The following is a 15,598-nucleotide window of genomic DNA, read 5'->3' on the forward strand; positions in this document are numbered from 1 at the left end:
TAAGCATGTTCTTACCTACCTTAAAATCACTCACATAGCTACCTTATCATTAACCCGGAGGTTATGAACACTGAATTCACCTTGCTTCTTGTCAGGACAGCTGATATTTGAATCATAAATATTAACTGTCATTTTTTCCTTTCAGGCTTGTAAATTTTATAGTTCCCAGTGGTATGTGGTAAATTACAAATATGAACAGTATTCTGGAGACATTCGACAGTTACCTCGGTAAGAACCTTTTATGAGTAATCCTTGGGTTTTTCCCTATATAAACTATGTTCTCTAAGTTCTGTCACTGTTTGTGAATATGTGTACATTCATCTAATACCAAGGTATATTTTAAAAATTTTAAAATAGGGGTCACAAGAGAACATTTTGTTCAACAAAATGTTGTTTATATCTTCACAGAATTGGGTGACAGATAAATATACTCATTTAGGTATAACCTAGGGCTTCCCAAGTGGCTCAATGGTAAAGAATCCGCCTGCCAAGCAGGAGACCCAGGTTCAATCCCTAAGTTGGGACCATCCCCTAGAGAAGGAAATGGCAACCCACTCCAGTATTCTTGCCTGGGAAATACCATGGACAGAGGAACCTGGAGGGCTATAGTCCATGGGGTCGCAAAAAGTCATACACAACTTAGTGACTAAACACCAACAAGGCTTTGAGCAAAGTTTTAAAGTGTTAGGTCATTCTTGTGTGAGCCATCGTTTCAGTAGCAGATACAAGAGGATTAAAAGGTACAATCTGGACCAGAAATGTTTTCAGATATGCTATATATAGCATTCAGATTTGCCATTGGTTTCATATATTTTCATGCTGGGATATCAAAAAGCATGAAAATAAACAACCTGCACAAGAGCAATAATGTCTAAGAATAACAAAAAAGAAAAACAAGCACCTAATTATTTCCAGACTGTAGGGAAATAAAGTCTTTAGGAGAAGATAACTTCATTCTGTACCTGCTTAACTGTCACCTCTATAGAGAAGCGACCTGACCTAGAGCAGTCGTTTATTCCATGTCTGTGTCCCCCACTAAGGTAAAGTCCAAAAGGGCAGGGACTCTTCTTTCCTTGCGGAATCTTTTGCAGACTTTGAAGAATGCCTGGCACATTCAAGTGAAAGTGAAAGTCGCTCAGTTGTGTCCGATTCTTGTGATGGAATTCTCCAGGCTAGAATACTGGAGTGCATAGCTATTCCCTTCTCCAGGGGAACTTCCTGGCCCAGGAATCAAACCAGGGTCACCTGAATTGCAGATGGATTCTTTACCAGCTGAGCTACCAGGGAAGCCCTGGCACATAGGAAGTATGCAGTAATTACTTATTGGATAAGTAAACTGAGTGGATCAAAAATTTTAAAATCTAATAATCCTGGATGGGCTTGGAGTTGCTTAAATTCAAAGAACTGTGATGAACTGGAAGCTCTCAACACACTGTTTCATCAAACTAAAATGATGCACATTATCTAGAAAATAAAACTTAAGGCAGAAATAAGTTAATTTTTTACTAACCCTTTCCTCAAGTGAGACTTTGAGTTCATACACATTGCACATAACTTTTTAATGGGCACATGGTTTAGATTTGGGTACCACTTTCTAAGATCTCCTGTGCCCAAAGAAACATCTTTTCCAGACTGGAATACTTGGAAGTACTGCGTTCAACTCCAAATGCAAAATTTGAAGAAGGTGGCCTTATGGAGCAGCACTGGGAAAGTGACATTTAAGCTCAGATCTGTGAGCTGGGAATCAGAGTGACAATCAGAGAGTTTGGACCTAAGGGTTGATTAAAACCCTGGGACCAGGCAAGGGACCTTGTGGGCCCTGGAAATGAGCTTGGGTTTTATTCTCATTTTAACAGAAGACTATAGAAATTGTAACCTAGAGTGTGACATGATCTAGTTTACCTCTTTAAGAGATTACCTGCTCTACTCTATGGAAAATGGGATTGTAGCAGTGAGAATTTAAAAAAAAAAAAAAAAGAGGGAAGGAGACCATTTCTTTGGAGTTGAGTTCCTGGGAAAGGCAAAGCAATGTTCCTCTAAAACAGCAAGTCTTTATACAAAACAGTGAATGTTTGATTTTTACCAAATCTCTGAACATTCCTTTAGATTCAGGTCACTCCTAATAGATAACCTCCTGTAATTTCATGCTGAGACAGTCTTATCACACCCTAAACTTTCATGAGTAATTATTACATTCAGAATGTCTGGACATTAGTCACGCACGTAGCTGCCATTGAGAAGCAAAGCATTTTTTTTACCATCAAGTCTTCCTCTTTCTGAAAATAGTTCTGAGAAGTGGTTACAACTTGGAAGCCATGTCAAGCACTTGGAAGACAGTTTATAAAGGGAGAGAGTGTAAGAAGAGGTGTTTAGCTTTCATTTGGCATAAACGCCTTCCTACTGTCCTTGTCTACTGAACACTTTAGTAGCTTTATCTCCAAACACTTCATCTTTTCTTGTATCCCTGATGCCATAAAAATATATATTAATTGAAAAATTCACATGTACTATTTTTTTTCCTCCGTTTAAAAAAAAAAATAGAGAAAGCACCTCCAGTCCAGATGTCATTGCTGACTTGGACTTCTTGTAGAGCACAAGAAGAAATCCCATGAGACACAAAAGTCACTTAAATATTGTTGAGAATTTCTCTCACTTTAAGGATATGAAAGTTGATACCAAGAAGGGGAAGAAGACTGCCACTAAGTAAGAAACTGTAATGAACTATGTATGTGTTTTAAAAATGAAAATCGAAGTTCTAGAATAATCCTCACATATCCCCTAAACAAATGAAGATTGTAATATTGAATAGCAAAAGTATTTTTTAATGATTTTACAAGGCTAGGCACTCCCCACTAGACTACAGATATTTAGGTCAGTAGTGGAAACATAATTTACTTGGGCCCTCTGAGGCTATTAGAAGTAAATCATTTTCATACCTCCTGGATTAGAATTCTCCTATGTCTGCTACCAATTTAAACTGATCATTTCTTTTTATGGATTGCTGAGGCCATAAAATAAAAACTTACAATTATGGAGAAGTGAAAAAAGATGTTTGCTTATCTCCCTCACTTTTAGTCTTTGAATTTAAAATTGTGTTATTATTAACTCTTAAGAATATCACTTTTTTTTAGTGTCTGTTCATAGGAAGATATTGGAAACAGACTCTATTTAAGGATAGAATACAAAAAGTAAAACCTTCACAAATTAGAAATAAAAACCAGTACCGAAATCAGTGTTCCTAAGGAGACAAGAATGTCATTAAAAAATACAAAGGATGTCAAAGGAGCCAAGAATATAAATGGGGAAAGGATATAAACATTGGAAACACTGACAGCCACAAGTGAAAGAATGAAATGAGGCTACTATCTTATACCATAGGTGAAATTAACTCAAAATGGATTTACTACTTGAGTATAAGACCAGAGACCATAAAACTCCTGGGGTGGGGGGTGGGGGAGGTGGGTAAAAACATAGGTGATAAACTTCTTGACATTGGTTTCGGCAATTTTTTTTTTTTTTATCTGACTGGAAAAGCAAAGGCAACAAAAGGACAAATAAACAAGTGAGATTCCATCAAACTAAAAGCTTTTGCACAGCAAAGGAAATCATCAAAAACATGAAAAAGCAGCCTACTGAATGGAGAAAATATTTGCAAATCATGTATCTGATAAGAGGTTAATATCCAAAATATACAAATAATTCATACAAGTCAATGCAAAAAAAGAAACACAACAATCTGATTTTTAAAATGAACAGATCTGACTAGACATTTTCCCGAAGAAGACACACAAATGGCCAACCAGTACATGACAAGATGCTCAGTATCACTAATCAGCAGGGAAATGCAAATCAAACCACAATGAATTATCACCTCACACTTGATAGAATGGCTGTAATCAAACCACCCAGAGATAGCAAGTGCTGCTAAGGATGTGGAGAAAAGGGAACCCTTGTGCACCCTTGGTGGGTACGTAAACTGGTACAGCCACCATGAAAACTAGTATGGCAAGTCCTCAAAAAATTAAAATTAAAACTACCGTATGATTCAGCAATAACGCTTCTGGGTATTTATTGGAAAAAACAAAAACACAAGTTCAAAAAGAAGTATGCACCCCCAAAGTTCATTACAGCATTATTTACACTAGCCAAGACACAGAAACAACTTAAGTGTCCCCTGATGGATGACTGGAGAAAGAAAATGTGGCATATATACATAAAGGAATATTATTAAGCCATAAAAAATGCAATTTGTCAGTTTTGATAACATGTGTAGACCTTAAGGGCACTATAATGAGTGAAATAAGTCAGAGAAAGACAATGCCATTGGATCTCACCTATGTGGAATTTTAAAACAAAATTAAAAGAAAACAACCTCACAGATACAAAGAACAGATTGATACTTGCCAGAGGTGGGGTGAAGAGAATCAGTCGGTACAAACTTCCAGTTATAAAATAAATGAGTCATGGAAATGGAATGTTCAGTTTGGTGTCTAGAGTTAACTATACCATATGAAATATTTTAAAGTCACCAAGAGAGTAGATCTTAAAAGTTCTCATCACAAGAAAAAAAAAAATTTAGTAGCTAAGTATGAACTAAACTTACTGTGGTCATCATTTCACAATATATACAAATATAGAATCATTTCTTTGTACACCCAAAACTAGTATAACATCATCTATCAATTATATCTCAATTTGAAAACGATGAAACAAACAAAAAATATGATGCCACAGATTTTGTTAATCCATGGGGTAAAATACAGGGATATATGACATATTTAGAAGTTTTACCACAGATGGGTGGATATAAGGAAGAAAATTTCATAAAGTACATTTCTTGACAGAAGAGCAAATAAAATGGAACCAGTTTAGTTGGACTGATTTGGAACAAAAAATTTTTTTAATAAAAGAATACTGCTTGAGTGTCCTGTGAGTTGGGATATTCTGGGTGCCATATTGACGTTATCTCATTTAATTTACACGATCCCACAGAGTAGGAACTGTCTTGTTGTATAAAGGAAACCAGAGCACTAAGAGGGTTAGTAACTTGCCCCCAACCTCACTCCACTCAAGTATCCCCACACTCCTTGTTTGGGGCATAGGAGGTAATTTGGGTGTAAATAAGACTGACCAAGACGGCAGCTACTGTGGGTCCAGACACCTGCTGAGCTCTCTGTCCCTGGAGCCCTAAGGCCCACAGTGCCATTGGGAGAAGAATTTTACTTTCAGCCAGCAAAGGGGCTTATCTTTGAATGATCTACAGAAGAGAGACCAGTCATTGATTAATGGCCCCACAAATGTGAGACTGAGCAACGATAATGGTTACTTAAAAACAGGAATGCTGTGCCCTGTGGGTCAGTGGGAAGGGGAATGGGAAAGAATTCTCAGTAGCCCGTATGCCTCAGCAATGGTCTAAAGGCTCTGCCAGCGCACTCCAGGGCATTTTCTTACAAGGCTGACCTCACATCCCCTCTCTCTCCCTCCCTCTCTGCACTCCAGCCCCACCAGCAGGGCACTCCTGGATGCTGCAAGCCTATCTTTCCTCAAGATCTTTGCTCACCATTCACTGTGCCAGAATGATCTTCCCCCAGATCATCACAGGCATGGCTTCTTCTCCTTCTCAACCGAAATGGCCATCTGTGACCACCCTTTCTAAACCTGGCTTCTCCCACCTCTACCTTGATCATTCTTTTCTTTGTTGATGTTGTTTAGTTGCTAAGTCGTGTCTGACTCTTTTGAGACCCCGTAGACTGTAGCCCCCCAGGCTCCTCTGTCCATGGGGATTCTCCAGACAAGAATACTGGAGTGGGTTGCCATTTCCTTCTCCAGGGAGTCTTCCCAACCCAGGGATCAAACCCACATCTCTTAAGTCTCCTGCTTTACAGGCAGATTCTTTACAGCTGAGCCACCTGGGAAAGCCCTTCTTCTCTTTAATTTTCTTCAAAATCATTTCCATCCAGGGAAATTATGTTGTTAATTTATGCTTTATTATCTAACTCTCTCCTTCCTTAGAGGGCAAGCCTTCTCAACTTGGGGATTTAATTTCTAATACATGGTTGGCATTATCGCAGGTCTTCTATGTGACAGGTGCGGTCTGGTAACTGGATCATTTAGTGACAAGGAAGAACGCCTCCAAAAATTAAGACCACTCTCAAATCATAGTGAATTTGATCAAGCAAACTTAGATTTAAGAAAAACTGACAGTGAAAGAGCATGCCCATTGACCTATCCCCCACCCAGGATAAGACCTAAATTGACATTCACTGATCTGCACATATTTTTTAATGAACAATAAGGTCTGCATGAATATCACTGAGGATTAATGCAGTGACTGAGTTTTGCTAGAGACATTATTGGTCTTATCTGTCTATCATATAATTTTTTGTACCATAATACTTAAGTGAACTAAAAAGGAAAGCTTAAAGAAAATTTGGTTTTTATGAAAGAGTTTTGAGACTTCACAAGTTGTAGTATTGTAACATTACAACTTGTGAAACTTTACAAATTTAAAAAATTGTTTTCAGCGTTTGTATGAAGCCCCTTTCTCTCTTTTCAAAATCATCTGTCCTTGAAATGCCAGGGAAAAATACTTGAGAAATTCATCCTCAGCGTTTCTTTGAGAATAGTTGCATATATTTTTGTATAATTTTTAATTAATTATTATTGGAGTATAGTTGCTTTACAGTGTTGTATCAGTGTCTACTGTATAGCAAAATGAATGAGTCATACATATACATAGTTTCCTCTACCCCTTTTGGACTTCCTTCCCATTCAGGTCACCACAGTGAATTAAGTAGAATTTCCTGTGCTGGATTGTATGTCCTCATTAGTTATCTGTGTTTTTCTTTTTTCTTTTGCAAATTGAACTTGTTTATTTTTTTATTTTTATTGAAGGCTAGTTACTTTACAATATTATATTGGTTGGTTTTGCCATACATTGACATGAATCTGCCCCGGGTGTACATGTGTTCCCCTTCTTGAACCCCCCTCCCACCTCCCTCCTCCTCATATCATCCCTCTGGGTCATCCCCATGCACCAGCCCCGAGCATCCTGTATCATGTGTCAAACCTGGACTGGTGTCGTTTCACATATGATAATATACATGTTTCAATGCCATTCTCCCAAATCATCCCACCCTCACCCTCTCCCACAGAGTCCCAAAGACTGATCTATACACCTGTGTCTCTTTTGCTGTCTCTTATACAGGCTTAAGATTACCATCTTTCTAAATTCCATATATATGTGTTAGTATACTGTATTGGTGTTTTTCTTTCTGGCTTACTTCACTCTGTATAATAGGCTCCAGTTTCATCCATTAGTTTCAGCTCATTAGAACTGATTCAAATGTATTCTATTCCATTCACTGTTGCAACGAAAAGAATTAAATACTTAGGAATATATCTACCTAAGGAAACAAAAGACCTGTACATAGAAAACTATAAAACACTGGTGAAAGTAATCAAAGAGGACACTGATAGATGGAGAAATATACCGTGTTCATGGATTGGAAGAATAAATATTGTGAAAATGAGTATACTACCCAAAGTAATTTATACATTCAACGCAATCCCTATCAAGCTACCAACGATATTTTTCACAGAACTAGAACAAATAATCTCACAATTTGTATGGAAATACAGAAAACCTCGAATAGTCAAAGCAATCTTGAGGAAGAAGAATGAAACTGGGGGAATCAACCTGCCGGACTTCAGGCTCTACTACAAAGCCACAGTCATCAAGACAGTATGGTACTGGCATAAAGACAGAAATATAGATCAATGGAACAAAATAGAAAGCCCAGAGATAAATCCATGCACCTATGGACACCTTATCTTTGACAAAGGAGGCAAGAATATAAAATGGAGAAAAGACAGTCTCTCTAACAAGTGGTGCTGGGAAAACTGGTCAGCCACTTGTAGAAGAATGAAACTAGAACACTTCCTAACACCAAACACAAAAATAAACTCAAAATGGATTAGAGAGCTAAATGCAAGACCAGATTCTATAAAACTCCTAGAGGAGAACGTAGGCAAAACACTCTCCGACATAAATCACAGCAGGATCCTCCAAGACTCACCTCCCAGAATATTGGAAATAAAAGCAAAAATAAACAAATGGGACCTAATTAAAATCAAAAGCTTCTGCACAGCAAAGGAAACTATAAGCAAGGTGAAAAGACAGCCTTCAGAATGGGAGAAAATAATAGCAAATGAAGCAACTGATAAAGGATTAATCTCCAAAATATACAAGCAGCTCCTGCAGCTAAATTCCAGAAAAATAAACGACCCAATCAAAAAGTGGGCCAAAGAACTAAACAGACATTTCTCCAAAGAAGACATACAGATGGCTAACAAGCACATGAAAAAATGCTCAACATCCCTCATAATCAGAGAGATGCAAATCAAAACCACAATGAGATACCATTTCACACCAGTCAGAATGGCTGCTATCCAAAAGTCTACATGCAATAAATGCTGGAGCGGGTGTGGAGAGAAGGGAACCCTCTTACACTGTTGGTGGGAATGCAAACTAGTTCAGCCACTATGGAAAATAGTGTGGAGATTCCTCAAAAAACTGGAAATAGAACTGCCATATGATCCAGCAATCGAACTCCTGGGCATACACACCGAGGAAACCATAATTGAAAGAAACACATGTACTCCAATGTTCATTGAAGCACTGTTTATAATAGCCAGGACATGGAAGCAACCTAGATGTCCATCTGCAGACGAATGGATAAGAAAGCTTTGGTACATATACACAATGGAGTATTATTCAACCATTAAAAAGAATACATTTGAATTAGTTATCTGTTTTACACAGAGTATCAATAGTGTACTTTTTTTTAATTTTTCTTGGTATTAAAAAAATTCAAGAGATGTCATTTTCATCACTCTTTAGATAATTTCTTCAACACTTTAAAAAAAATCCCCCCTATATTTTATTATGCAAATTTTCAAACATACAAAAAGTTTTGGAAAACTTATACAGTGAACACCCAGATTCCCACCATCTAGAATGTATCTTTTGCATTTTTCTATTTTTGCTGTATATGTATTTTATGACATGATCCATTCATCCACCCATGCATCTAGCCATCTATCAGTCCGTCTTATATTTTGACCATTTCAAAGTGAGTTTAAAATATCAACACACTGTATGTTGCCTTTCTAAACACTTTAGAATGCATACCATTAGCTAGAGATACATATGTTTATAGTTTACTTTTTTTCTTTTGAGGGAAACTTTAGGAGAAAAGAAACACGTTTTAAGTGAACCATTGGATGGCTTTGATTATGTACATACCTGTGCATTTGAAAATAATACTAAGATAAGGGACATAATCATCACCTGCAAAGAGCCCATTGCTACCCCTTCCTGGTCAGTCCTCACCCCTACTTTCCTCTCTCCCCAGAGACAACCATTGTTCTGATTATCTTCACTACAGATTTGTATTACTAGTTCTAAAACTTCATCACATTGGAATCATGCTGTATGTATTTCTGTGTTTCCAACTTCTTTGACTCAGCATGATGTTTTTGAGTGATACCCACATTGTTACATGTATTGGAAACTCCTTTCTCCTTCTGAGCAACATTCCTTTGTGTGAATCTACTATAGTTTATTTTTGGGCTTCCCAGATAGCACCGTGGTAAGGAACCTGCCTACTATTGCAAGAGATGCAAGAGACTCGGGTTCAATCCCTGTGGAACTGTGGATACAGCATTTTGAGCTAAGCTGTGCATAAGTCACTTTAAGATCATGGACTTTTGTGAAACTTTGTCCTTTTAAGGCTGACTCAATTACCAGTTCTCTGCTGAGAGATTTGTGGAAAAACCCTCACAAGTATTTAGCCTTATACTTTGGAGATTCATGAAAGCCCGACTTTGTTTCCTTAATTCTTTGTTATTTCATTACTAATTTGAAAAGCTGTTCCTTCTCTCCTTTCTTTACACTTTTATAAGTATCTTTGCAGAAATGATAGTTAGACTGTAGAACATGGCCACTGTTGCAAGCCACAATTATCAAATATCTATAAAATTATTCTTTTATGAGAAAGAGAAGAAAGGATAAATCACATGACAAAAGATGACAGAGTAAAGAATTCAGAAATGAATAGTGTCCAGGTCAAAGGAGACTGACAGAGGACTAGCATACAGTTTAGGGCTACCCTGGAGCCAAATATTGACCTTCCATGTTCAAAGTTGTCTTCGTTGCCATCCTCAGTTTTCCCTACTCATCCCTTTATCTTTCACTTGGAATGTTTCCTTAATAGTGCCTTTACTGCCCTGCCATCATTTTAAGAATCCTGGAACACTCATTTCTCCTCCTCTACAGACAAAATACTTCAAGTAATTGCTCTGAAATCAGCCCTCTGGACTTGCCTTTGAATCTCAGGCAACCTGTAAGCTGTCACAGGAGCAGAGATTGAGGAAAGGGTCATGTTTCACAGTTTTCTCTTGCCAATCAAATGAAAAGGCGAAAGGGACTGCCTCTGGTTCAAGGAGTGTCAGGACGTTGTTAAGGAGAGGAGGAGAACTTTGGGTGTGATAGAAGGAACTTTCAGGAGTCCCAAAATAACATTGTGGTCTGCCACACCCAGTGTCCTGCCTTCTGATTTGCATGCATGCACACTAAGTCACTTCAGTCATGTTCAACTCTTTGCAACCGTATGGACCGTAGCCCACCAGGGTCCTCTGTCCATGGGATTCACTAGGCAAGAAAACTGGAATGGGTTGCTATGCCCTCCTCTAGGGAGTCTTCCCAATTCAGGGATAGAACCCGTGTCTCTTACGTCTCCTGCATTGGTAGGTGGGTCCTTTACCACCAGCACCACCTGGCCCTAACAAAAGCGGCAGAACAAGTTAACATCAGTGGCAGCTGGCACAGATAGACTTGAATATCTCTAAGGTTTTGCAAGAAGCAGAAAGAACTAGATACACCAGGAATCCTTTGGAAGAGAAAAATGGCTGCCATCATACTTAACATGCTTATTAAAGATAGTTTGGAATAACCTGTCCTTAATACAAGAAGTAACATTTCAGAGATAAGCTGTCTGACCTCATCTCTTTCACTATGAATTTCTGTGAGTAACTGTTATGAACCTCATCTTCTTCTTAGCAAAAGAGCAAGATTAGATGAGACATGGATCACCGATATTTGTGTACAAAAGTCTGATTATATGTGTATACAATTTAATAAAAAGCAATGTGCTACTGCAGCTTCTCAAGTGGCTCAATGGTAAAGAATCTGACTGCCAATGCAGGAGGCGTGGGTTTGATCCCTGGGTCGGGAAGATGCCCTGGAGGAGGAAATGGCAATTCACTCCATTATTCTTGCCTGGGAAATCCTATGGACAGAGAAGCCTGGCGGGCTACAGTCCATGGGGTCACAAAAAGAGTCAGACATGACTTAGCAACTAAACAACAACGAATGTGCTACTTAGTACATATTAAGACTTTAGTACAAAATTTCTGCGCTCTTGGTATATATTTTTGAGCTTTCAGATAAATCATGGATGAAGAAGGTTGTATTATGTATTAATATGTTTTTGAAATTTGGACTAACACATACCCAAACAAGTAAATTAATATACATTAATTAACAAATATTTATTGATCACTTACCATGTGTCAGAAGCTGTGGGGATAACTTTGAAATACACGTTTCCTACCACTCTTCTTTTAAACTGCTGGCTTTTAAATTCAGTTCAGTTCAGTTCAGTCGCTCAACCATGTCCGACTCTTTGTGACCCCATGAATCGCAGCACACCAGGCCTCCCTGTCCATCACCAACTCCCGGAATTTACCCAAACTCATGTCCATCGAGTCGATGATGCCATCCAGCCATCTCATTCTCTGTCGTCCCCTTCTTCTCCTGCCCCCAATCCCTCCCAGCATCAGGGTCTTTTCCAATGAGTCAGCTCTTCACATGAGGTGGCCAAAGTATTGGAGTTTCAGCCTCAGCATCAGTCCTTCCAATGAACACCCAGGATTGATCTCCTTTAGAATGGACTGGTTGGATCTCCTTGCAGTCCAAGGGACTCTCAAGAGTCTTCTCCAACACCACAGTTCAAAAGCATCAATTCTTCTGCGCTCAGCTTTCTTCACAGTCCAACTCTCACATCCATACAGGACCAGTGGAAAAACCATAGCCTTGACTAGGCAGATCTTTGTTGGCAAAGTAATGTCTCTGCTTTTTAATATGCTCTCTGGGTTGGTCATAACTTTCATTCCAAGGAGTAAGTGTCTTTTAATTTCCTGGCTGCAATCAGCATCCTCAGTGATTTTGGAGCCCACAAAAATAAAGTCTGACACTGTTTCCACTGTTTCCCCATCTATTTGCCATAAAGTGATGGGACCATATGCCATGATCTTAGTTTTCTGAATGTTGAGCTTTAAGCCAACCTTTTCACTCCCCTCTTTCACTTTCATCAAGAGGCTCTTTAGTTCTTCACTTTCTGCCATAAGGGTGGTGTCATTTGCATATCTGAGGTTATTGATATTTCTTCCCGCAATCTTGATTCCAGCTTGTGCTTCTTCCAGCCTTTCGTTTCTCGTGATGTCCTCTGCATATAAGTTAAATAAGCAGGGTGACAATATACAGCCTTGACGTACTCCTTTTCCTATTTGGAACCAGTCTGTTGTTCCATGTCCAGTTCTAACTGTTCAAGCTGGTTTTAGAAAAGGCAGAGGAACCAGAGATCAAATTGCCAACATCTGCTGGATCATCGAAAAAAAAAGAGAGTTCCAGAATTACATCTATTTCTGCTTTATTGACTATGCCAAAGCCTTTGACTGAGTTGATCACAGTAAACTGTGGAAAATTCTGAAAGAGATGGGAATACCAGACCACCTGACCTGCCTCTTGAGAAACCTATATTCAGGTCAGGAAGCAACAGTTAGAACTGGACATGGAATAACAGACTGGTTCCAAATAGGCTTTTAAACTAGACTGTTACTATTTACAGCTATTTATCTATGGGTGCTGGGATGTCCTAACAGGACTATGCAGCCAAAACAAAATGGAGAAATAAATTGGAATTAGGGCTGAACTGAGACTCCAGATATCATTTATAATAATCAAGTACTGTGTACACCAGAATAGCTTTATATTTATTAGTTATGAATTTTGGTAGCAAGCAACTTTCATTAATTTGAATTTATAAAATAAATTAATTTAAATTTATAATTGAATTCATTATTTATTTATAAAATCAATAATAAGATACTTTTTCAAAACCTATTTACAGGCATAGAGAACAAACATTTGGACACCAAGTGGGAAAAGTTGAGGTGGGATGAATTGGGAGGTTAGGATTAATATATATCTATATACATTATTGATATTGTGTATAAAATAGAGGACTAATGAGAACCTACTGTATAGCATAAGGAATTCTACTCAGTGCTCTGTGGTGACCTAAATGGGAAGGAAATCCAAAAAAGAGTTTATAGAGGTATACATAGAGCTGATCCACTTTACTCTACAGTAGACACTAACACAACATTGTAAAGCAACTATACTCCAATAAAAATTAATTAAAAATAAATACATAAAAACCTATTTAACATGTTGGAGTTGTCTCAGGATTTTGATCACTCAGAATGTGTCCACTGCTAAAAAGAAGATCACCACGATCCCTTACAAAAACAAAGTTTTAAAGTATGACTTTTCATATTATCCCTATTCACCTTGCTTATCAATAATTCAGTCAGCAATGAATCTTGAGTATGTCTACAACAGGAAAGAAAAAAACTAAGATGTAGATGGGACTTCATTAGAGTCTCTGGCTTTCAGAAATGTATAATCAGATGGAGGGCTAAGACAAGTGTCCAAATACAGAACCAGGCAAACATCATAAGAGACGTATACTCAGAATCTACAGGGAGAGGGTCCTAATTCTGTAGATCCAGGATACCTTCATGGAAATTACTTTGGGGGCACAAACGCTTCTCAGGTTACGATGGAATATTACTCAGCCTTAAAAAGGAGTGAACTCTTGATACACTCCACTGTATGAATGAACCTTGAAGACATTATTCTAATAAAGTAAGCCAGACACAAAAAGATAAATGTTGCATTATTCTACTCATCAGATGTACTTAGAATAGTCAAAAACCTAGAGACAGCAAGTAGAACAATGATAACCCAGGGCTGAGGTAAGGGGGAAATGGACAGTTATTGTCTAATGGATACAGAGTCAGTTTGGGAATTAAAATGGTCTGGAGATGGTCAGTGATGATGGGCATATAGTATGAATCTACTTAATGCTACTGAACTATGCATGTGAAAATAGTTAACATAGAAATTCTTCTATTATGTATATTTTACCACAATAGGGAAAAAAAAAGTTTATCAGGAGTGGAGACTGTGGTTCTGATTTCAGGCTTTTCACAATTTAATAGTGAGGTTATTGTTCTTTTTGTGCTCTGACTTCTTCTACTGTGAACTGGGAATGGGCATTTCTAGGTCTTTCAGAAGAAGGGTAAAGGATATTTTGAATTTATTTGAATCCACTGAATTTCTATGTGAACGAACAGTTTGGTGATTTTATGAATACCTGTATAATTGTGCTTCCCTGATAGCTCAGTTGGTAAAGAATCCACCTGCAATGCAGGAGACCCCAGTTTAATTCCTGGGTCAGGAAGATCTGCTGGAGAAGAAATAGGCTACCCACTCCAGTATTCTTGGGCTTCCCTTGAGGCTCAGCTGGTAAAGAATCTGCCTGCGATGTGGCAGACCTGGGTTTGATCCCTGGGTCAGGAAGATCCCTTGGAGAAGGGAATGGCTACCTACTCCAGAATTCTGGCCTAGAGAATTCCATGGACAGAGGCCACAGTCCATGGGTCGCAAAGAGTCAAACACGACTGAGCGACTAATACTTAAACTTTCATATATGAATATACATATAAAGAGTCCTTGGTCATTCACCTTACTGTCTGGAAAACCATCAAGATAGGAACCATTTACAATGGAAATACTGAATGTTCTCATGGCCTTTTTTCTCAGTAGTCAGACTCTGGGGTTGCTTCTACATAATATAAATCATTTCAGAGAAAAAGCGCTACCTTGCAAATCCTCCATGTAGGGTTTTCTAGCTTGGTATCAAGGAATGCCTGGTTTGGATGATTCTATCTGGTTTCCATTCAACCATGTGTTATGAGATAGAATTAAGTCAAGGAAGGTTTATTTCTGTCTTATTTTACCATTTGTAGAGCCAAGTGAACACTCTTGCTCCTTTGGGCTGGTCAGCAATGCTCTGACTGAGAGGTGTTTCTGTGCTACCATGGAAATGCCTAAAGTAAACACAAATGCCACTAAGTCACGTGGATGCAGACTTTTGGGGCACCAGGGTTGGGGAGCAGCACAGCCTAGTGGCCACAGTAGTGGTCGGTTTTCAAATGACCATCCTATAGCCTTGAGCATGTCACATAAAAGCAAAGGGGGGAAAAATAATGAAAATATTGCTGTGTTATATTCCACTTCAAAATGTGGAAGAAGAAAAATATTAATCACCAAGGCCTTAAAATTGTCCCATTTGCCTTCATCTAATTAAAAAGGACATGTGTAAATCTGTGCAAATAGTAACTCTGT

General features: G+C 38.3%; 1 protein-coding gene across 5 annotated transcripts in view; it reads left to right on the forward strand.

Annotated features, from left to right (window-relative positions):
• DOCK10 (dedicator of cytokinesis 10) overlaps positions 1-15,598 on the forward strand; it is a 321,880-nt gene that overhangs the window by 174,656 nt on the left and 131,626 nt on the right. For all 5 annotated transcript variants that reach the window (XM_088845240.1, XM_088845248.1, XM_088845234.1 and 2 more), the window contains exon 4: positions 146-228. In XM_088845240.1, the coding sequence (XP_088701366.1) occupies positions 146-228 (83 nt within the window). The remainder of the gene's footprint in view (positions 1-145; positions 229-15,598) is intronic.

The sequence above is a fragment of the Moschus berezovskii genome, chromosome 2 (assembly GCF_049115385.1).
Source record: "Moschus berezovskii isolate FMDL1 chromosome 2, NW_MosBer_1.0, whole genome shotgun sequence".
Lineage (NCBI taxonomy): Eukaryota > Metazoa > Chordata > Mammalia > Artiodactyla > Moschidae > Moschus > Moschus berezovskii.